Source organism: Elephas maximus, chromosome 20, assembly GCF_024166365.1.
Source record: "Elephas maximus indicus isolate mEleMax1 chromosome 20, mEleMax1 primary haplotype, whole genome shotgun sequence".
Classification (NCBI taxonomy): Eukaryota; Metazoa; Chordata; class Mammalia; order Proboscidea; family Elephantidae; genus Elephas; species Elephas maximus.
Window position 1 is genome coordinate 47,386,578 of NC_064838.1, and position 24,191 is coordinate 47,410,768.

The 24,191-nt window shown below is 42.4% G+C and overlaps 1 protein-coding gene across 1 annotated transcript; it reads left to right on the forward strand.

The window, feature by feature from the left end:
- Positions 1–3,963: 3,963 nt before the first annotated feature.
- LOC126063848 (zinc finger protein 383-like) lies at positions 3,964–24,191 on the forward strand. Its single transcript, XM_049862297.1, has 4 exons — positions 3,964–4,124; positions 11,984–12,110; positions 12,676–12,792; positions 15,416–24,191. Exons 2-4 carry the CDS (start codon positions 12,077–12,079, stop codon positions 16,732–16,734), a joined length of 1,470 nt encoding a protein of 489 aa, XP_049718254.1. The 5' UTR covers positions 3,964–4,124; positions 11,984–12,076; the 3' UTR covers positions 16,735–24,191.

Consider the following 24,191-nt stretch of genomic DNA (forward strand, 5'->3'; position numbering starts at 1 on the left):
ACAGCTTCTCACTCAATAAACTCTGTTAACTCTAATTGACTTGTTAATCAAATTTTTTCTTTTGACATATGTATATACCATATTTTGTTTATACATTCATCTGTTCATGGACACTTGGGTTGTTCCGCCTTTGGGCTGTTGTGAATACTGCTGCAATAAACAATGATGTACAAGTATCTGTTTGAGCCCCTCCTCTGGGAATATACTTAGGAGTTGAATTCCTGGGTAATAAGGTTAATCTACGTATAACTTTTTGAGGACTTGCCAAACTGTTTTCCACAGCAGCTGCAACATTTTACAACAGCACCAGCAGTGTACCAGGGTTTCAATTTCTCCACATCCTCACCAACATTTATATTGTTTTTCTGATAATAGCCATCCTAGTGGGTGTGAAGTAGTGTCTCATTGTGGTTTTGATTTGCATTTCCCTAATGACTAATGAGAAGCCCTGGTGGTGCAGAGGTTAAGAGCTTGGCTGCTGACCAGAAGGCAGGCAGTTCAAATCCACCAGATGCTCCTTGGAAACCCTACGGGGCAATTCTACTCTGTTCTATAGGGTCGCTATGAGCCTGAACCGACTCGACTGCAACAGGTTTAATGACTAATGACACTGAGCATCTTTTCATGTGCTTATTGGCCATTGGTATATCTTCTTTGGAGAAATGTTTATCAAGTCCTTTGCTCATTTTTAAATGGGGCTGTCTTTTTGTTGTTGAGTTGTAGAAGTTCTTCATGTATTCTGGATATTAAACCCTTATCAGATATATGGTTCCCAAATATGCTCTGCCAATTTTGTAGGTTGTCTCTTTGCTTTGTTGATAAAGTCCTTTGATACAAAAAAATTTAAAATTTTGAAGTTAAATTTATTATTTTGTCTTTTGTTGCTCATGTTTTTGGTGTCTTATGTAAATTCACTGTCAAAAACAAGGTCCTGAAGCTCTACTCCTGTGTTTTCCTCTAAGAATTTTATGGTTTTAGTTTTTAGGTTATTGATTCATTTTGAGCTAATTTTTATAGATGTTGTGACGTATAGATCAATTTCATTCTTTTGCATGTAAAGATCTAGTTGTCCCAGAAATATTTGTTGCAGAAACTACTCTTTCCTCATTTAATGGACTTGGCACCCTTGTCAAAAATGAATTGGCCATGGGTATATGGGTTTACTTCTGGACTCGCAATTCAATTCCATTGGTCTGTATGTCTGGTGGTGTAGTGGTTAAGTGCTACAGCTGCTAACCAAAAGGTCGGCAGTTCGAATCCGCCAGGCTCTCCTTGGAAACTCTATGGGGCAGTTCTACTCTGTCCTATAGGGTCGCTATGAGTCGGAATCGACTTGACGGCGCTGGGTTTGGGTTTTTTTTGGTTATATGTCTGTCTTTATACCTGTAACACCCTGTTTTGATTACTGTAGCTTTGTGGTACATTTTGGAATTGGGAAGTTTGAATCCTCCTACTTGGTTCTCCTTTTTCGAGATTGTTTTGGTTATTCTGAGCCCCTTGCATTTGAGGATCAGCTTTTCCATTTCTGCGAAAAAAAAAAAAAAAAGGTTGGAATTTTGATAAGGATGTATTGAATCTGTAGATCAGTTTGGGTAGTACTGACATCTTAACGGTATTGTGGTCCAATCCATGAACAGGAGATGTCCTTCCATTTATTTAGATCTTATTTAATTGCTTTCAGCAATGTTTTACGGTTTTCAGTGTACAAATCTTTCACATCCCTGGCTAAATTTATTCGTAGATATTTTATTCTTTTATATGCTATTGTAAATGAAATTGTTTTTGTTAATTTCCTTTTCAGATTGTTCATTAATGGTGTATAAAAACACAACTGATTTTTGCGTGTTGATCTTCTACCCAGCAACTTTGCTAAACTCATTTATTAACTCTAGCAGCTTTCTTGTAAATTCTTTGGGGTTTTCTATATATAGGATCATGTCATCTGTGAATAGAGGTAGTTTTACTTCTTCTTTTCTGGTTTGAATGCTTTTTCTTGCCTGATTGTTATGGCTAGAATTCTAGTACCATGTTGAATAACAGTGGTGATAGCAAACATCCTTGTCTTGTTCTTGATCTCAAGGAGTAAAGCTTTCAGTATTTCACCATTGAGTATGATGTTTGCTATGGGTTTTTCATAAATGTCTTCTATCATGTTGAGCAATTTCCATTCTATTCCTGGTTTGCTGAGTACTTTTATTATGAAAGGATACTGGATTTTTCCAAATGCTTTTTCTCCATCGAAATGATCATATGGTTCTTTTCCTTCATACTTTTTTTTTGTTCATTTATAGTTGTATCTTTTATGTAGTATTTAAGCAATCTTTGCCAAACCTAAGGTCATTAAGATTTTCTCCAGGTGTTTTGCAGTTTTAGCTCTTACATTTAAGTTTATGATTCATTTCAAGTTATTTTTTTGTATATGGTGTTAAAAAAGGGTTAAGTTCATTTTTTTTCTATGCAGCTATCCAAGTTTTCCAGCACCGTTTGTTGAACAAGCTATTCTTTCCTCATTGAATTATTCTGGCAACAGTGTCAAAAATCAATATATGAATATTTCTGGATTCACTGATTTCTTTATCTTCACTACTGTAACTTTATAATACCTCTTGAAATCAAGTTATGTAAATTCTCCAATTTTGTTCTTTGTTTTGGCTTTTCTTGTTCTTTTGCATTTCATATAAATTTTTTAATCAATTTGTCAATTTCTACAAAAAACCTTGCTGCGATTTTTGGTTGCGTTTTTGTTGAATCTGTAGATCAAATTGTGGATAACTGACATCCTAACAACACTGAGTCTTAATTTTTTAATTTTTGTGTACAGATCTTGCACATCTTTTGTCATACTTATCCCTAATGTAAAATTAACTTTGTGCTTTCTGTGTACAGATCTTGCACATCTTTTGTCATATTCCTAAGGATTTCATATATTTAGAAGTCACTGTAAATATTATTAAAGGAGCCCTCATGGTGCAGTGGTTAAAGCACTGGACTGCGAACTGAAAGGTTGGCAGTTGGAAACCACCGGTGGCTCCACGGAACAAAGATGTGGCGCTCTGCTTCTGTAAAGATTTACAGCCTTGGAAATCCTGTGGGGTCACTGTGAGTCGGAATCAACTCGGCAGCAGTGAGTCTGGGGTAAATAATGTTGGTTTTTGAATTTCAAGTTCCTCTTTGCTAATATATAGAAATATGATTGATTTTTAAAATATTAACAATCCTCCACCTCCCGCCCCCCAAAACAAAAACCAAACCAGTTGCCCTCCAGGCAGTTCTGACTCATGGAGACCTCATGTGTGCAGAGCAGAACTGCCCTCCATCGGGCTTTCAAGGCTGTGACCTGTCTAAGCAGATGATCAGGCCTTTCTTCCAAGGGGCCTCTGGGTGGGTTCCTCACGCCAAACTTCTGGTCAGAGTCGAGTGCTTAACCTTCAGTGCCACCAGCCCGCCTGCTGCCGTTGAGTCGATTCCAACTCATTGCAACCCTATAGGACAGAGTAAACCTGCCCCATAGGGTTTCCAAAGAGCTGCTGGTGGATTTGAACTGGGGACCTTCTGGTTAGCAGCTGGGCTCTTAACCACTGCGCCACCAGTATCCTTAAATATTTCTAATTGCCCAGGCAAATCCCTCAGCGCTGTTCAAATTTCCCTGTCAGGTCTGTCTGCCCTCAGGACAGTAGCTGGAATGGGACTGGACCTGGTAGGCAGGAACAGGCTCCAGTCTCCAAGAAGAGGTCTCTGCAGGCTCTGCTGTTACCTGGTTGGGTAGGGCCAGTATCTAGTGGAAGAAATGGCCCCTCTCTTTCTCCCTCCTTAGATTCCCAGCTCTTTTCCAAGGAGATCAGTTGGAGAAAGAACCCAGTCCAGGTGTCCCGACTCAGCACAGGAGGCTGTAAGGAAGAAAGAAAGAAGCGTGCAGGGCCCGCTTGTCCGCCCTCTTCCTCAGGTTGGTCTCGTTTCAACTAGGAGGAACCAGCGAGGTGTGGGATCCTCCCGGATTCCTAGAGAAACCAGAGGAAGGTTCTGTGCCGGAAGGTCCCTGCGATGACGCGTTTCCTCAGGGCGAGCTTTTGAGTAGCAGAGCTTGCTCTTTGCTGAAGGGCTGCGGGGCTCTCACTGCGCCCACGGTGAGCGGGTCTGGCTTGGCCCGGGAAGGACGGGGAGGACCCCGGGGGAGGCGGGCGCAGCTGCCGCTGTCACCTGGACCCTCGGCCCGACGCTGGTGGTAGCTGTGGGAGCGATGAAAAGGGGGCGTGTGCTGGCCTGGGGAACCGGCCGCCCTCCCACCCCATTACTTTTCGCGTGAGGCAGCCTGATGGAGACTGACAGCATGCGCCCCACAAGATTGTCACCGTCCGCCTTTCTGGGTCGGTGTGGCGGCGGCGAACACGATCGTTGGTGATCCCACCACCTTCCCTTGCTCGTGGACTTTCCTCCTAAGGTGTCCAGCGCCGGCGGCCCCCCCCCCCCTTTTTTTTATGTGGCCACAGGAAATACAGTAAGTCTCTGCGTTAGGAACGTCAGACTTGTGGACACCTTGTTCAAAAAAAAACCCCCAAACCCAGTGCCATCGAGTGGATTCCAACTCATAGCGACCCTATAGAACAGAGTGGAACTGCCCCATAGAGTTTCCAAGGAGCGCCTGGCGGATTTGAACTGCCGACCTTTGTGGTTAGCAGCCGTGGCACTTAACCCCTATGCCGCCAGGGTTTCCGGACACCTTGCACTTGCCCTTTAATGCTAAGTAACTTTGCCCTCACTTTGACCGGATTGAACCAACCCACTACTCACAGCACATTCTCCATCGTAATCACCTTCGCTTGCTGCACGTGCAGCTTTTAGTCATTGAAACGGCCTTGAGCCTTTTCTTGCACTAAAGCAGGGCATTGAACCGGAACCGGTTAGAACCCCTGCTGAGAATTGGCTTTTCCACCCTAGATATACTGAATCAGAATCTACCTTTTTTTTTTTTTTTTCATGTAAAAAGACTTAATGGTCTGACAGACTGGAGGAACCCCCAAAACTCTGGCCCCGGGACACCCTATTAACCCAGAACTGAAACCATTCCTGAAGGCTACTCTTTGGACAAAGACAGGACTGTAAGAGGAGGAATGATACACGTGAGGCACGTGCTTCTGAGTAGCTCCTGTCCGAAGGCAGGAAGAGAGGGCAGGAAGGGACAGGAACTGGTCAAATGGACACGGGACAGGTTGGAAGGGGGAGGCGTGCTGTATATGCATATAAATTTTTGAATGAGAAATTAACTGGAGCTGTGAACTTTCACCTAAAGCACAATTTAAAAAAAAAGAAAGAAAATGATGCATTGACTGCCAGAAATTGGGAAATTAGAAGTTCAACGAACCAAAGTCAAGTTTCTAAATAATTTGATGTTCAGTGTCAGGTCGCCCTTCCTCAAGCATTAATAAAATAATAATACTGCTTTTTGCACTGGGGGACTCCAGGAAAACCCGTGAGTGAGGCGGTGATGCCTAGCACAGCCAGGAAACCATTCTTCTCCTGGGAGTAGATAGACAGTGGACTGTGCTTTGCTCTTAAGTGAGGCCCACAAGACCTGTGTGTCTTCTGAAAGGGGGTCTATGAACTTGCTCTGAGGGGGAGCACATGTATCTTCTGCCTCAAGTAGATGCTTGAAAGCCTCTTGAAAAATCCTGCTTGCTCTGTTTATGGGCCACTGAAGTTTGGAAAAAAAGAATCTACATTTTAACAAGATTCCCAGGTGTTAAAATGTAGATTCTGATTCAGCATATCTGGAGTGGAAATGAAAAATCTCAGCAGGGGTTCAAACCGGTTCCAGCTTGAAGTAAGGTACTAAAGGAAGACACCATCTGCACCTGTTCTGACTTACCTACAAATTTAACTTAAAGACACAGTTAGGGACTGCCTGTAGTTTATAAACACTTAATTCACCAGGCATGGCTTTTAGCCCGGACTAGATGCTTTTAGTTGTCTATGGAGCAATCAGAGTGTCTAGGACATTGGAATATTGGACTTTTATGCCAAGATGGAACTTGTTTAGTCCACATTAAAGATTTGGAGCCCCAGGATTTGAACTGGCATAATGAAATTTCTTCAACCTAAAATCTTCCTTTGTGCACAGTTGAAATACATATCCTTTCCAAATCTGAGAGATAGCAGAGAAATCTTACTTTTCACATCTGTCTGTTTACTCTTTTCATTGCATCCTCTTTCTCTTACTTTGTGTCATAACATTAAAATTCTGAGGATTCAGACTTGACTGGGTTTCACAGTCTGTTAGTGAAGTAACACGTCTACAGCAGACTTGGTATTCGGACCTCAGCTCAGTGGTTATGGTTTTTCACGTCTAGCATCAGGTCCTAAGGAGCATTTAGGGGAACCTCTGTTACTAGCATATTCTAGGTAACTCACATTGGGCTTTAGTATTTTCTAAGTATATGCTTTTCAACAGCTCGTTCTCTTGATCAGACCTTCTTTCCAAAGTCCTCTTGTTTGAGTTTTCTAATCTATGAAATATGCACTGGATAGGACAAATAGGCACAGAGGTTCAACAGGTTCTCAATTTAAGAGAAATAAAACACCACTTTCAAGGAGTACCTATGTACTCTGTTTACAAGGAATTACTGCTTGTGTTAATATTGAATGGAAGCCTTTCATGAAATTAGCAGCGTTACCTATGAAGATTTTCACGTTTTCTTTTATGTTCTTCAATTCATGCTTTTAACTACTTGTTCTCATTAGGTTGTTTCTACCTGCAAAGGTGTGGTTTCTAGCATCGTCTGACAACTTTTCTCGTGACCCACATGGCTCAGCTTTCCTACCTTCCTGAAATACCTGTAGAGTCAGAATGCCATGGACTTGGTAAAGCTGCAGAACTGATACTGGGTTGTGGACTTTTGTCTTGTCTGTCTGTCAAAGCTTGATGTATGAGCAGAGGGGGAAAGCTGAGTGTGGTGATTGCATCTATTTGGCCTCAAACGAGGCAGTTGAGGCTTAAAGAGCTATTAGGACTTACAGATTCATGCCGATTGGGGATTTCTGGTCTAACCAGTGGTAGCTGTTATATTGCAGGCATTGCCTTTAATGAGTATATCTTGCAGAATCAATTCACTGAAAGATAGAATCCCTATTTCCCAGTAATGAACTAAGTAGCACAGAATGGGATTGGAAATAGTTTGCTATTACAATACTGTAATATTTCCGATATGCCTTATAACTTGATATGTAACTTTAAGGTGACTACCGTTCTCTCTTTTTATGCCCATCTTCCTCCTGCCAGAGCTATAAGATCAATGAAGCGTTTTAAAATCAATCTGCATGTCTTAGGGAAAAGCAGTATTTGAGAGTTATCAAAATCTTTTTGGCAGACAGTTTCCAAATCCTCTTTTGGTTTAGTTCCTTCAAATCGTAGACTTTTGTTGCTGAAAGGGACTTCTGAAGTTGTCTAGTCCAATGCTCTTTTCTATACAGAAAAAAAAGCAGACTGAGAGTTAAGGACTTCGCCCAAGGTCTTCTAGTGTTTGTGTGCATATCTAATAAGCTCCTCTCTCCTATCTCTGGTGTGTAGATTCTAGGGAACTCTATCCATAGCTTGGGTCTCTATTTTTCTTCTTGACTTATAAGTTCTCTACCCATCAACTCCCTCAGTCTCCCCTTCTGTGTGCTTTCCTGTGATGTCACCTTTGCATCCACAGAACTTACAGTTTTCTTGCCTAAGAATCCACTTTCTGGAATGATCTCTGCTTCATCTCTATTCTTCTATATATGTTATCTCTGTCTGTGAGCAAATATCATGCTGCCAGTGTAAACCGTGTTAAATGTTAAAATAGAACCTGGGGCAGAGGGTCTATGAGGGAGTTATGGTCAGTTCAGTCTTGCTGATACATCTTTCTCTGCCTTCAGCTCCTGAGAATTGTGCCTTTCCCCATGAGAGAAATTAAAAATACCAGATGTTGACAGCTATGTCCTTTATAGCCAGGCCTCGGGTAAGTGTTGGTTCTTTTAATCTTCTGTCCACTTAAGGTTTTTTTTCTGGAGATGAAGAGGGACATTTTGTTTATTCATTTTATTGTACTTTAAGTGAAGGTTTACAGTTCAAGTTAGTTTCTCATACAAAAATTTATACACACGTTGTTACGTGACCCTAGTTGCTCTCTATATAATGTGACAGCACACTCCTCTTTTCCATGCTGTATTTCCCATGCCCATCCAACCAGCTCCTGGCCCTTTCTGCCTTCTCGTTTCGCCTCCAGACAGGAGCTGCCTGTTTAGTCTCATGTATTTACTTCAGTTAAGAACCAGACTCTTCACAAGTATCATTTAATGTCTTACAGTCCAGCCACTTAAGTTTTATGATAAACCAGTGCAGGCATTTCATTGAACCTGTGTCTGAAGGTGAAGATATGCCTGTCTGTATTCACTAGCAGGATGAGCTCTGAAAGGTTCCAGGTAAGATGAGGTGGATGCCGAGAAGAGGTGCACCTGCCGCAGAGGATAGGCTGAAGAATGGGAGTTAGTTGGCAGCAGCAAGAAATACCCTCAGGACGTGGTAGTAAATGAAGGACAGGCATGGACTGATCATACAGAAACCCATTCCTTTATTCTCTAGTTAAACCAATATTCGAATATATTGGCATAACACCAAAATGTGGGAGAACCCCACAGTGTATAAATATGTCAAGTAATGATAAAGAAGCAAGGTCTGCTCCTATAAAGATTATAGCCTTGGAAACCCTATGGAGCAGTTCTGCTCTGTCCTGTAGGGTCTCTGTGAGTTGGAATTGACTTGGTGGCACACAAAAATGATATATTCTATATCGGAAAATAAAACACAGAAGGATAGAGAGGGAAAGATAGGGTGGTCAGGAACAGTCTCTGATGAGGGAACATTTAACAGAGACCAGAGTAAAACAGAGAACAAGATGTGCTGATATTTAGGAGCATAGCATTCCTGGCAAATAGTAATAGTAAGGCCCCGAGTTAGGAAGAAACATGTATTAATAGAGAGGGAGCCAGGGAGGCAGCAATGATTAGGGGATGAGCTCAGAGTGTGAGAGGAAATGACATCAAAGAGAGAGCCAGGGATCAGGTCTTACAGGTCCTAGTAGGCCATGGTAATGACTTTGGAATTTTTTTTTTTAATTGTACTTTGGATGAAGGTTTACAGAACAAACTAGCTTCTCATTAAACAATGAGTACACATTGTTTTGGGACATTGGTTACCAACCTTTACGACATGTCAGTACTCTCCCCTTCTCCGCTTTGGGTTCCCTATTATCAACTTTCCTGTCCCCCCCCTGCCTTCTAGTCCTTTCCCCTGGGCTGGTGTGCCCCTTTAGTCTTGTTTTGTTTTTTGGGCCTGTCTAATCTTTGGCTGAAGGGTAAACCCCAGGAGTGACTTCATTACTGAGCTAAAAGGGTGTCCAGGGGCAGTGACTTTGGATTTGGATAGCTGGGTAGCCACTGGAAGGTTTTGAACAGGGGTGCACGGTCTAAGATGGCTCACCACTGTGCAGTCATGCTTACCACCAGGATTTAGTCATGAGTTCATTTCTTATTACATTCTGCAGTCATACCTAGCTGCAAGGGCATCTGGGATGTACCTTTATTTTTGGACGTTCACATGTTCAATTAAACTTTAAGGATTTTTGTTTGTTTTATTTTGTTTATCTCTATAAAGAAGGGGAAAAAATAGTATTGAGAGATACCTAAGAGTCTGTTTTAGAGTCAGAAAGACACCAAATATCTGGCATACATGGAGTTCTAAGAAGGGTTGCTATAAGTGGGATGGGTGGGGTAGAGTTTGCAAAGTATTTATTTAGGGGAAGGGTGTTGTAGACCTTGGTAAAGTTTCATGGAGGAGGTTAGCATTTGAACTGGGATTCCAAAGAATGGGTTCTGTTTAGACAGCAGGGAGATGGGCAGAAAGGGAGGAAGGGCAGGCAGGCATTATAGGCAGAGAGAGCAGGCATGAGCAGGGGCATATTTACGGAACAGACAACACCCGGGTGTGGCTGCAGTGTACTGTGCATGCAGGGAAGGAGGGTGAGGCAGGGTTGGAGAGTGAATTCTGGTCGTGATGTGGCCCTGAATCCCTGGGTGAGGAATTGTAGAAACTGAGTTAGACAGCAAGCGTATTTGAACAGGGAAGTGATAAGCTTGGGTTTTCACTTTGTCGATATATATATAGATCAAAAGGAGTATGGAGAAAAGTGATCCCATTGATTTTTGAAACTGTTTAATTAGAGTCTTCAAATGTTCTAGCCTCTGATTTTGCCGTAGCCTTCAAATTTGCCATTGGGTTGAGTGGAGAATGTGAGGTTGGTGGGTGGGTGTGAGTTCCTGGATACTTACTGCTCTGTGTCCAGCAGCTGCATAACCAGGCAATACTGACCATACCATGCATTGCATGGTGTAATAAAGAGCCTGACTCCAGTTTTGATGCTTGACTGCTGACAGCTTTTCTAGCCCCCTCGCTTTTTCCCCATCTACCCCACATCTGGGCAAGACAGTAAGAAAACTTAGATGCTCCCTTCCTTGGTGCCAGTGGGAAGTTCAAACCACACAAGCCTTGACCCGAGCACAGAAACCCTCATTTCAGCTCCACCCACTGCCCACTGTAAAATCCCAGGCCAGTCCCCTCTCCCTGCCCTCTCAAGCCATTTGGACTAGCTTGGGAGCCTGTCCTGCTCTCCCAGAAAGCCTCATTATGTGAGTAATAAACCTTTTCATCCCCTCTGGGTGCGAGTGTGGTACCTCCAGTTGCAACATCTGAACCAAATTTTGGGGATGTGTGTGTGGGATCTTTTCTGTTTCTGTGGGGTGACCACAACCCATAGTCTACAGAAAATTGTTATTGAATCAAGATATTGGTGTGGGCAAAGACTGACACAGGAATGCTTCTTTGTGTGCAAGACATTCATTCATTTTTTCATTCATTCCCTAGATACCACACAAGTGCCTACTAAGGGCCAGATGCTAGAGAGAGTGCAGTGAATTGGCTGTGATGGAGATTATATTCTAGTCAGGGAGAAAGACAATAAGCAAAAGGAGTAAATTGCATGATATGCTTGAAGGAAAGGGGGTTGGGAAGTACTGGGGATGGGGGTTTGCTATTTGTAAAGGTTTGTAAGGGTAAGGCCTTACTGAGAAGGTGTTAATTGCGCAAAGACTGAGGGATTTGAGAGAACATTGTGTGGTGATGTCCGAGGAAGAGTGTTTTGACTAGAGGGAACAGCAGGTACAAAGAAAGAGCATGTGTGGCTGAAGCGGAGTGAGGAGAATTGTAGTAGGTGAGGCCAGAGTTATGGGGTGGCCCTTTTGACACCTAAGACAGATCACGTCACTCCTCTTTCAAAGTGTTCCCTTGGCTGCTGTGTGGAGAATACAGCTCTAAGTGTAAGTGGCACTTGCCTCCCCACCTCAGGCAGCGAGGAAGAGTTGTCCTCTGGCTCTGCTTTCTTGTCCCCTTACCACTGCACACACATACCACTGCAGGAAACAGTTAATTCCAGGTCGCTAATAAACCATTTAGTAAATGCAGTGAGTGGGTGGAGAACCACAAACAGGGTGTGGAGAGTAAGGTGAAGGAAGAATTAAGGTGAAAGTTGATGACATGGTTACGTGGCCTCAGGTGAGCAGCCCACATAGTCACCCAGATATATGCATCAGTATGCATTGATGGTCCTGACCAGGGCTAAGTTCTCCTTCCATGAAGGTACTCATGCTCAGACCCAAGCCCAGCAGTGATCCTGTAGGTGAAATGTCCACAGGAAGTCCAGCTGCATGGTAGCTCATATTGGATCTACCAACTGAGAAACCATGTTGCCCTGTAGCTGGCTGCCTTAACTCCTGTGTCCTCTTCTTCCACACCTTCTCAATTTCACACACAAACCTGTCTACCACACCAGAAACTCAGGACCAAATACATGTAGATCACCAAAGGCCTGAGAATGGGTGGTTCTGAGACAGCAGGACCTTATCATTTCAGGAATCAGTGACCTTCAAAGATGTGGCTGTGTACTTTACCCAGAAGGAATGGGCCAGCCTGGTACCTGCTCAGAAGGCCTTGTACAGAGATGTGATGCTGGAGAACTATGAGGCTGTGGCCTTCCTAGGTAAGACCTTTGTGCCGCTGGTCTCTGCCTGGGTCTTTACAGGCTGTAGGAGTCTCTTATAATTATTAACTGAGTAGTGGCTTCTGGGGTTTGGACCTTAAGTAGCTCAACCTTGGAATTTTCAAGTGGTGGAGAAATATCCTTCCTTTCCCACTTGCCTTAGAGATGGTCCTGTAGGCACAGAAGGAGTTGAGGAGCTTCTTGGTACCCCTAGCCATCTCATCTGTTAAATTATGTGGGGGAACCTCAGCCTCCTTGTCTCCCACTGGTAGCTTTTTTTAGGAGTCATGTGTCTGTTTCCTCATGGGAATTTCCCATCCTCTAACAAAGAAGGTAAGAAATCTTGTTTCTCCTTAAATCCAGATCTGCCTCCCAGTGTGCCTCAGGCTTCCTGGGACCACTGTGCTGAGGCTACTTTCTGGGTTCCCTGCACCTTCCTGGGCACCCACTGCGCAGCCCATCCAGGAATTACTCCCCTCACCTTCTCTGCTGTGCTTGCTCCCATAGACTGAAACCGGCATCTGTGACGCTGCTCATCATTGTGTTTTCTTTTCTTCCCTTCAAGCAGTGTCACCGGCTTCCAAACCAGCTCTGATCTCTCAGCTGGAGGAAGGGAAAGAGCCATGGTTCAGTCAGGCACAGGGAGCCCTAAGCAGGAGGGGCAGGAGAGCGGGCCTCACAGGTGAGTGAAACAAGGGGTACTCTCTCCTTTCCAGCTTGGCCGCTTCATCAGTATGACAGACATGTGCTCTCTCTTCCTAGCCTCACGGGATTCACTGGGATACTTAATTGCACCCTTTTTCCCTGGTCTGTTACTTATTGCTTCCCATCCCTTTAAGCTATTGTACATAACACCCTAGCTTTCTCATTTCCCATGCTGAGATGGTTTTTTATCCACGAAGGTATTTGAAGGAAAATGTTCTATTTGCTGGCTTGGTATTTGTTTCCACCTTCTTCAATTTAACTCATTTTCCAAAATAGGTAAATTCAGTAAAAAAAAAAGTACTGTAAATAGGAAAGAGAGAAGTTAATTTTTTTCTTTATTTCTCATTCTGATCTTGGATAGACATAATGACATTTTACTCCTAAAAACTTCAGGACACACACCTAAAACATAGGAATATTTTCTTACATACCTAAAATAATACTATTGTATATGGTAAAATTAACAGTAATTTCTTAATACTATCTGATACTGGGTCTATACTCAGATACCCGTATTTGTTCCCAAAATAGCTTTTTACTTGGTTTGTTCACTTTAGGATCACATATTACAACTGGTTCCTTAAGTCTTTATTTATTTATTTTTAAACTCAGTCTCTTTTTCAAGACACTGACTTGGTGAAGAGACAAAGTTATTTGTTCTGCTTTCTGTTTTGTTTTTTTTTGATCATTTCTGTGTAGTTTCATTTAGCTTGGTTCCTTCCATACTTTCTTAAACTGAAAGTTAGTTACATAATTCCTAATAAAATTTAAAGTAAAAATTTTTGACCACATGGTGTCATATGTGATATCGTGTATTGCTGATGCCCATTTGTGATGCCAGGATTGATAACTGGTATAAGGAGGTGACAGCCTAATCCCTCGTTGTCCATTTAGGTTTGTCCTTGGGAGACCAGAGAGATCCTGTGGCATTATGAGATTGTCAAGTTCCTGGCCAGTCGTTCACTTAATGATTTGAACACCAACTCCTAAGTCTTTCCTGAATACACTAATTTCAGTAGGGGTTGCACAGTGATGATTTTCTAGTTTTATCCTTCCTTCTAAATTTATTAGCAGATATTAGTCTGTAAACCAGACCATTTTGTCAGCAGCTACTTCTAAAAAGGCAGGATGAATGATTAATTCTTCCTCTTCAATTAATAATGTTGGGTAAGGAGGTGATTTAATGGCAGCCTCAAATGGTAATAAATATTTTTTTTTTTTTTTGCCTTTATCTTTTTTAAGTATCATTTTGGATTAATGGTTTTTTATAGATTGAATAATGCCTACCTAATTAGGTAATTAAAACTAGATAAGATAACCCATATACTTGGCACGTAGTACGTGCTAGTAATTACTAGCTATTGGTTTACATTTCCAGCCCATGTGGGTCTGCTAATGAGCTCCACTGCTCTTTATCCTGTCCTATTGGTTTGTCCTCAGCCACTATGGGGTTTGCATTTTCTGGCGATGGTTCTCAGAGCAAGGGGGAAGAACCTTCAGCCTGGATCTTCAGGGTAGTTTCTCCAGAGAGGCTGTGGGGGCATCCGTGATGGTGAGTGCCGGGAAACTGGTTACCTGCCTCTCTCCATGCCATTCAGTTTTGTTGTCGGAGAATGGGCTTTTATTGCATTTCTCAGACTTTTCCTACTTAGCTGTTCTCTACAGGAGTAAAGACTCTCCAGAAATGCAGATTAATTTTGTCCATAGGATTTTGGCTCATTACCCTTTCTTGGAGGGTATTGTTCTTGGCAGAGTCAATCTGGGCCCATTCTCTTAGAGTAACACCTCTTAAGTTTCAGTGTGCATAATAAGACTCACCTTGAATACTTTTCAAATGCAAACTTGGGGCTCTTCCAGAATTTCAGATTCAAGAGGCCTCAGGTAAGGCCAGGTAATTTATATTTTTAGCAGCATATCAGAGGTGATTCTAATGGATAGTACAAGGGCAACACTTTGAGAAATACAGCCTGGAGCCAACTGTAATGGCAAAATGGCAAAACTGCGGTTACCTTACAGTTTACCGTTAGTTAGTCACTGTGGGTGGCAGGTTTGATCTGTGTGCCCTTGTCCCAATGTTGTTTTCTCTAATTTTGTGTGTTACTTAAGTTTATAAATAATTTAAAAGCTTCTCGATGGCATTTATGAGCTTGCACATTTGTCATATACCGCTGATATGGAATATCTAAATTACTTAATTTTATTTTTTGTTTGATAGTTGATTAATTAATGAGAGTCTCACTTAATTTTATCCTCACTCATTTTGTTTCTTCTTAATTGTCAGTCTCCTTACTAAGGGATTAGCCTGTTCACTTTACTGTTCTTTTTTCAGACCATTCCCAATACCAAATAGCTCATCATCCACAGTGTTATCCTTTCTAATCAGCCATAATTTGCATCTTTAGTCACAAGACTAGATGTAGCCCTTTTCCCTTTTGAGTCCCAGGACTTTTCCTATCTTTCTTCGTTCCGTATACGCTGTGAAACCAATTTGTAAACATATAAAAGCTGTGTACTCACAGGACACAGTTGTATCCTTGATGGTCCAGTTCCCTCTCTGGCATTGCTAAGAGATGATATTTGCGTTTGTTATTTCTCCTCAGGTTATAAAGTCAGGGCTGGAAATGAGCTTTCAGCTTCCAATCAAGACATTTCTGAGAATAGCAAATCCCTTGGCTTGGCTTCAGAGGAATATCTAAGAGACCTTTCCCAGAGACACAATTTTCAAGGCACTTCTGAATCAGAGAGCAAAATAGAAAGGAATTCAGGAAATCCTGTGGGAGCTACACTGACGAAAAATAAGACAGATTCAGTGAAGGAGAGAGTAAATGATGAGAAAATTCATAAAGAAAATAGATGTCGTCCACACAAGAAATCAGAGAAAAATATTGATGTCAGTTCTTATCATGTAACACATGTGCAATTTCCAGGTGAAGAGATTGCCAACAATTGTGATATGCATGGCAAACATTTCAGTAGCAATTCAGACTTTTCTCGACACCGCAGAATCCACACTGGAGAAAAGCGCTATGAGTGTAAGGATTGTGGCAAAGCCTTTACCTTGAACTCCACTTTTGTTCAGCACCAAAGGATCCACACGGGAGAGCGACCCTACATGTGCAAAGAATGTGGCAAGGCCTTTAGCTGCAGCTCCTACCTCACTGCACACCGCCGAGTCCACACTGGAGAGAAACCTTTCAAATGCAAGGACTGCAGCAAGGCTTTTAGTCAGAAAATTACCGTCATTCGGCATCAGAGGACACACACTGGAGAGAAACCCTATGCGTGTAAGGAATGTGGTGAAGCTTTCAAGCTGAACTCGCAGCTCACTTACCACCAGATGCTGCATACTGGGGAAAGTCCCTACCAATGTAAGGAGTGTGGGAAAGGTTTCACTTGGCACTCACAGCTCCTCCGGCACCAGAAAATTCACTCTGGAGAGAAAGCCTATCAATGTAAGGAGTGTGGGAAGGCCTTCAAGCAGAAAGCCAGGTTGAATCAACATCAACGGGTCCACCCTTGTTGGAAAGCCCGTGAATGTAAAGACTGCGGGAAGGTCTTTAACAAGATTTCAGGACTGAAGCGGCACCAGAGGCTCCATGCTAGAGAAAAAGATTGTAGGAAAATCTTCATTCAGAGCTCAAATTTTATTCGCCATCAGAGAACTGATCCTGGAGAGAAACGTTCAAATGTAATTGTTCGTCTGTGTGTCCCCCAGGTGCAAGTTAGCAGGCCCGTCCCTCCTTGGCCTGATTCTCCCAATACAGCTGTACCTCCTGCCCCTCCCCAGAGTGCTCACTTTGCTCCTGCTGGTCCTCTTTGCTCACTGTCTACACCACAGGCTAGTTCACTTCCTACCTCTGAACCTTTGCTTTTTCTGCTCCCCCAGATGCCCTCTCCTCTTCTCTCCCCCTTCCTCTGATCCTGTCTTGCCTTAAAGCCTTTCGAAGCTTGCCTCCATGATGGTACCTTTCTCATTATGCTTCCTTCATCCCTGAATATTTTCTTAAAGGCAGCGTTATTCTATTTACAACTCATTTAAATCCTGGATTTTTTTTATATATATATTTTTTTCTCTCTACTTGACCCAAAGTCATTTCTAACTCTGCATTTGCAAGCTTCTCCAGAGCAGGATAGGTCGGGAGGGTGGAGTATCCCCAATGGATAGAAATAAGGAAAAAAACGGTTGCGTGTTCTCTCAACTTCTATTGACGTAACTGTTATTTACTATTGATTAGGAGCCTGCTTTGTTTGATTTGCTGTCTACTGTTGGTGTAACAAGGAGCTCTGGTGGTGCAGGGGTGAAGCACTTAGCTGCTCACTGAAAGGTCAGCCACTTGGACCCACCAGATACTTCCCAGGAGAACGATGTGGCAGTCCCCTCCCTTAAAGATAATGTTGGAAACCCTGTGGGTCAGTTCTGCTCTGTCCTCTAGGGTCACTGTGAGTTGGGATCAACTCGATGACAACAGGTTATCGGTATAACTCTGTTAAGTTACATCTTAACTTTGCGATTTTTCTCCTTTAAAGATGCAAATGATTCCTGAACGGGTAGTAAAGGTAGCCACAAAGATTATGGTTTTATTGACCTGGAAGAAATTAACTAGTTTTTTTTTTCTAACTTAAAACAACAAAGGGATAACTTATTTCGGTATTCTTTCCTGACCTGCCTGTTCCTTAAATGTTCCTTGAACCAGCTTTATTTACCATGTTGCTCTTTCCTCATTAAGGAGTTAAGTGAAATTTTGACATGTATCATTCTGTTTGTATTTAAATACAAAAAAGGGTCATATTTTTAAGTTTTTGAAAATTACACCTTGACAATTTTGGATGTGGCTGCACTGAGATGGCCACGTAGGCTCACCTGCCAGAGACAAACTGTCGCTGTTCCTCCCTCATATACTATTTAAACCCGGGCGTGTCTTTTCTTGGCTCCTGAAGAAAATCCCAAGTCACACAAGAACTCTATCTTTGTTGACTCCCTGTTTTTCTGCCATTTTTTCTTTTCATTTTATTTTTATTTTGTTGCTGGCTCTTGGTCACAGCAATACCTCATTCTGTGCATGGCCAACACCTTTATTATAGCCCAGTGAGAGACTCTGAAGTGAAGACCCAGTCCATGCTTGGACTCCTGACGCACAGAGACTGTGAGGTAATAAATGTATATCGTTTTAAACAACTAAATTTGTGGTCATTTGTTACACAGCCATGGATAACTAGCCACAACACATGGGTCCAGGAATCAAGGGAAGGAAGTGGAAGATGTTCCTCCCACTCACTATTACACCTAATAACACACTCACAAAATTTTTGTTTCCACTCACAGCAGCTTTGAACTCTGCTGGTTTAGAGATTTTAGTCCCAAATGAAGAATGATGCTTCTGCTAGGGGACACATTCCATTGATTTGAAAGATGAGTACTACCTGGCCATTTTGCAACTGAACCAACAAGAAAATAAAAGGGGGCTTAATCTACTGGCTGGAGTGATTAATCCTGATTACCAAGGGTAAATTGGGTTGCTGTGACACAGTGAAAACAAAGAGGACTATGTCTGGAGTCCAGGAATTCTCTGGGGTGCCTCTTAGTACTTCCATAAAAATACCAAACCAAAGCTGTTGCCGTTGAGTCAATTCTGACTCATGGTGACCCTATAGACAGCGTAGAACTGCCTCTTAGGGTCTCCAGGGAGCAGCTGGTGGATTTAAACTGCTGACATTTTGGTTAGCAGCCAAGCTCTTAACCACTGCACCACCAGGGCTCCTAGTACTTCCATGGCCAATACTAAAAGCTAATGGAAAACTATAGGAACCAAAAAACAAACTGCAGGATGATTGAGGACTCAGACCCTTTGGGAATGAAGACTTGGGTTATTTCACCAGGTAAAGTATCCAGAGCTTTTGGCTAATGGTAGTTAAGAAGGAAGCTATAAATGCATACTGTGATTTCATAACCCACTACAGAAATGAAGACTGGGTAACTGCATATTTTCTCTTTGCTTGTTACATACCTGTGATTGCTTGTGTACACTAACCATTTTCTTCTCATTTCATTTTATATGCAGTATTCAGTGGGGCCGTGACTCAAACTGAGGAGTAACTAGTATAGTCAGAAAAGAATACAATGACTATTGAAACTGCTTCTCATTTTGGAGAAAAGGTGAGAGCTTCTTGTAATAAGTATTAAAGGGGAAACAGGCTTTGTGAAGCTGAACGTGAGTGCCCTCATGCAGTCTGCTAGTTCACTACAGTTTGCTAAGTCATCTATATTAAGTCCCTGGCATGTAGCCACTATTGTCTACCACCACTATAAACATTTACAACCTTTGATATGCAGATGACACAGCCTTGCTTGCTGAAAGCCAAGAGTACTTGAAGCACTTAACTGATGAAGATCAAAGACTATAGCCTTCGGTAATGAGTATATCTCAATGTAAAATAAAAATCCTCACAACTGGACCAATAAGCAACATCATGATAAAAAACCCGAAAACCAAACCCACTGCGGTAGAGTGGATTCCGACTCATAGCGACCCTATACATGGAGAAAAGAAGTTGTCAAGGATTTCGTTTTACTTGGATCCACAGTCAACACCCATGGAAGCAGCAGTCGGGAAATCAAACAACGTATTACATTGGGCAAATCTGCTGCAAAAGACTCTTTAAAGTTAAAAAGCAAAGATGTCAGTTTGAGGACTGAGGTGCACCTGACCCAAGCCGTGGTATTTTCAATCACCTCATATGCATGTGAAAACTGGACAATGAATAAGGAAGACCAAAGAAGGATTGATGCCTTTGAATTATGGTGTTGGCAAAGAATATTGAATATATCATAGATTGTCAGAAGAATGAACAAATCTGTCTTGGAAGAAGTACAGTCAGAATGCTCATTAGAATCAAAGATGGTAGGACTTTGTCTCACATGCTTTGGCCGTATCAGAAGGGACCAATCCCTGGAGATGGACATCATGTTTGGTAACGCAGAGGGTCAGCGAAAAAGAGGAAGACTCTTAACGAGATGGATTGACTCAGTGGCTGCAACAATGGGCACAAACAGCAATGATTGTGAGGATGGCGCAGGACTGGGCAGTGGTTTGTTGTACTTGGGGTTGCTATGAATCGGAACTGACTCAACAGCACCTAACAACAAATAACAATAAGCTTTGTCAAAAGAGGTAGCTGGAGAGAAATTTCAGGAGTTGGGGGATTCTCCTTCATGTTTCCAGTGGCTTATTTGCCAGGCTACTAGAGTGTGCTTTTTAATCCACTGTCCCTTTTCTCCCATGCTAGGTACCTGGAGAGCACAGCTTTCTCCAATGTTTGGACACAGTCTGTTTACTTCAGTTTTTGCCTGAGGCAGTGGCAGATGGCTGGGAGACCCAGACAGTATAGGCCTGTGTCACAGCTCAGATTGCTGAACTGTGTTACAGGGCTGAGTGACACTCCTATCAGGAAATTCCAAGGTTACATCTCTGGAACCAGGACAAAGGCCAGACTTCTCTTTGGAGTCCAGATTTCCTTACTACACAGTTGGCTTGTGTTTTCTTACTATTGAGTTTTGAGAGTTCTTTATATATTCTGGATAGGAATTGTTTATCAGATATATGATTTACAAATGTTTTCTCCTAGTCTGTGTCTTGTTTTTTTACTCTTAGTGTTTTGAAAAGCAGAAGTTCTTAATTTTGTTGAAGTCCGAAATAATCTTTTTTTTCCTTTTATGGATTGTGCTTTCCGTGTTGTTTCTAAGAAATCTTTGCTTACCCTAAGGTCACAAAGATTTTCTCCTGTTTTCTTAAAAAAATTTTTTTTTTGTGAAAACACACCCATTCGAGAATTTCTACATCTACAGTTCAATGACATTGGTTATATTCTTCACATTGTGTCACCATTCTCACTGTCTCAACTCATATTGTTTTACCACCGTTAGACTCTCTGCCCGTTCAAGTTCTCATCTGTGTTTTAGAGCTCCTGTTGTCTGTTTGATCTCATATAGATAATTATTTAAAAGAGCACAATGTTCAAGGCAGATTTTCCTGTTTCCTTCTAAGTTTCGTAGTTTTAGGTTTTACATTAAGCCTGTGATCCTGTAGAGTTAATTTTTGTCCATGGTACAAGGTGTGGCTTGAAGTTTTTTTTTTTTTTGCATAATAGATATTCAGCTGTTGAAGCACCATTTGTTGAAAAGATTATGCCTTTTCTATTGAGTTTCCTCTGCAAATTTGTCAAAAATCAGTTGGTAGTGTATGTGAGTCTGTTTTTAGAACTGTATTCTGTTACATTGATCTATATATGTATACTCTCTCCAATACCACATTGTCCTGACTACTGTAGCTTTATAGTAAATTCATAAATCATATATTTGAATCCTCCAACTTTGTTCTTTTTCAAAGTGATTTGGCTATTTTCATTTCACTTTTCAAATGTATTGTAGAATCATCTTGTTTCCTGACTTGCAGCTAGGATATGTCACTGATTGTTACTTATTACCTATGCATTCAATTCTCCTTCCACAGAAATTGCTAAATTTCTCGGTTGCCCCATAGGGAGGTGTCTTGGTTATCTAGTGCTGCTGTAACAGAAATGTAACAAATGGATGGCTTTAACAAAGAGAAATTTATTTCCTCACAGTAAAGTAGGTTAGAAATGCAAATTCAGGGCTTAACTTCAGGGGAAGGCTTTCTCTGTAGGCTCTGGAGGAAGGTCCTTGTCCTCAATCTTCCCCTGGTCAAGGAGCTTCTCAGGCGCAGGGACCCCTGGTCCAAAGGATGCGCTCTGTTCCTGGTGCTGCTTTCTTGGTGGTATGAGGTCCCCAAGTCTCTGCTTGATTCCCTTTCCTTTTATCTCTTGTAAAAGGTGGTGCAGGGAAACTCCGTTTACATTGGGTCAGGCATGTGACCTTAGTAAGGGTGTTACAAACCAAAAAAACCAAACCCGCTGGGTGTTACAATCCCACCCTAATTCTCTTTAACATAAAGTTATAATCACAAAATGGAGGACAACCACACAATACTGGGAATCATGGCCCAGCCAAATTGGTACACACATTTTTGGGGGGACATAATTCAATCCATGACAGGAGGTTTGACCGTGTGACTCACTGTGATGAAGTGGTGTGTGCAAGTCTCTGGCCATGCACTTGAACGCATTCCACCCTTAGATCTAGGAAAGCGAGGTCTTGCCCCAGGCGAAGTGCCTCAGGCGTTCCTGTATTTGGAGTGCCACACATTTTTTAAATCCTCCACTATTGCCCGGGAGTGGCTGGGCCCAGCAGTGTTGTCCTGTGGTGTGCTCCAAGAGCAGACTGGGACCTATGTTTCTCCCCTTAGAGGTATTCCCTGACCCTTCACCCAGTGTGTGGGTCGACTAGGTGCACTGAGTTGCTCCATAACTCATACCTGTAGAGTTGCTCAGGGCCCTGTGGCTGGGCCTCGGTTCCAGGAGAGCAGCCATCGTTGTATTTCTCTCACAGGATCACATGGGGTTAGGCCAACAGAATGGCATTGACACTGGTTTTGGGTGACTCTCATGTCAGGCACAGGATGAGTTCAGGGATCTGGGCTACTATGGGTGCATTGCTGACCCTTGGGCATGAGCTGCATGTGTGGGCCCATGTGTCAGCTCCTTCCCATCTGTGTTCCAACTGCAATACTGCCTCTGGGCTACACACCTCAGGACATAGAGGTGGTGGTGTCCTTTATCACTTTGCCCCCGTTGTTGGCATTTAGGGTGGGCAGCCTGCCTCCTACACAGTCTCTGGTACCACATGTCAGGTGGTTCCCTGGGGGTGGCCACAACTGTCTCCTCTGAGGCCTTTCAACAGGCTTTTCTGATAGATGTCCTCTCCTACGATTGATGCCAGGACACTATGTTCTCTCTCCTGAGTCAGTCTTAAGCTGTGCTGGATGAGGGATGGACATTTCTTGGGTGAACTGGGCTGCTTTTCTAACTCTGCCCATGGGCCCCTTGCTTATGGTGGGGGTGTATGAACGGGAGAGTTGTGATCAATATTTAAAGACATGACATTCTAGGAATACAGTGATTACAGCCTAAAGAGCTCAAGATATGTCATGGTTGTAAAATGTGTTGTTCCATGATTACACTATAAAATTCCAAACGGTAAGGTTAATATGACCAGGAAACTGATTGCCATTTATATTTTCCTGTGTATTCTGGGTAAGACTTGTATTTATAGTAATTACCAATGAAACACAGTAACAAGCTTTGAAAATGTCATTGGAAGCCATGATAAGGTAATACCCCAGGTAATGATGTAACCAGCATTTAATAAATGGTACTAGGGAACTGCAAATCTATGGGAAATTGACGGCGGTGGACTAGGGACCTGCAGATGCGAAAAGATCTATACAAACAGGTTTCAATACAAACAGGTTCTGCAGGGCACTGTCAGGCTTACTGCCCTTTTCCTGTGATGGGATATATGAAATTAGCCAGCTTTGACCACAAAGAAACTTCCTGGGGATGAACAAGAACAAGTGGTACCTGGATGCTATGAGGAATCTCCATGTGCACTGATTGGACAATAACTATTAAGTACCTCTTCTTAACCATTATTCTAAATCTTTATTGAAAAATCATTCTACCTTACATGGGACCATGAATTTTGTAATATGTTGTTTAATTAAATTGTTTATAGAGACAGGGATCCTCTAAAAAATATTTCCCCCAGATTCTCATACAACCTGTGGGCGCTCTCCACTTGTCTCCCCGTAACTCCTTTCACTTGAGCTGGAATGAGGAAGTGGTAGTGAGTCATCCTGGACCAGGTAGATGAGATAGCACCTTCATGGTGAAGCAACAGGACCAAAGGAGCCGATGTTCCTGGATGACTTCATGGAGCAGAGCTCCCTACCAGTCCTACACTACCTGCCTTCATACTGTTAAGCAAAAGGTAAATAACTTTCTTCTTTAAGTCATTAATAGACACTATTCTGGCAAGTGAGATATGAGTAGAAAACTGTTCGAGGGTAGTGATGGCTAAAACGTGACTTTTCTGGTAAAATGTGCAGGATATAGTGCCAGATATTCCTCTTTCTTCCTGTCTGGAGTAAAGATGTGCTGTCTGAAGCTGTACCAGTTGTCTTGGAACAATGAGGGAGTGGCCAAGAGCGTCTCACAGGCGCTGGCCCAAGCATTAAGCCACCCACACAACACCAGCTACTGCCTACATCCAAGCTTCTTGTTAATGTGAAAAAACAAACCAGTTTAAGTGAGTGTTTTACTGGATTGTGTGTGTGTATTGTGGATAAAGGCATTTCTAAGTGCGGCAGGAGGCTTATTTTATATTTTAATATCTCTGTAATATGAGAAATATTGAATATAAGTGACTGATTTTCAGGGGTATATGTGGTGTTTCTTGTATCT

Excerpts from the sequence above, each read along its gene's own strand:
- LOC126063848 (XM_049862297.1), top strand. The coding sequence starts at position 12,077 with ATGCTGGAGAACTATGAGGCTGTGGCCTTCCTAG. Across the intron at positions 12,111-12,675 it reads TGAGGCTGTGGCCTTCCTAG|CAGTGTCACCGGCTTCCAAA; the intron begins GTAAGACCTTTG and ends CTTCCCTTCAAG. Across the intron at positions 12,793-15,415 it reads CAGGAGAGCGGGCCTCACAG|GTTATAAAGTCAGGGCTGGA; the intron begins GTGAGTGAAACA and ends ATTTCTCCTCAG.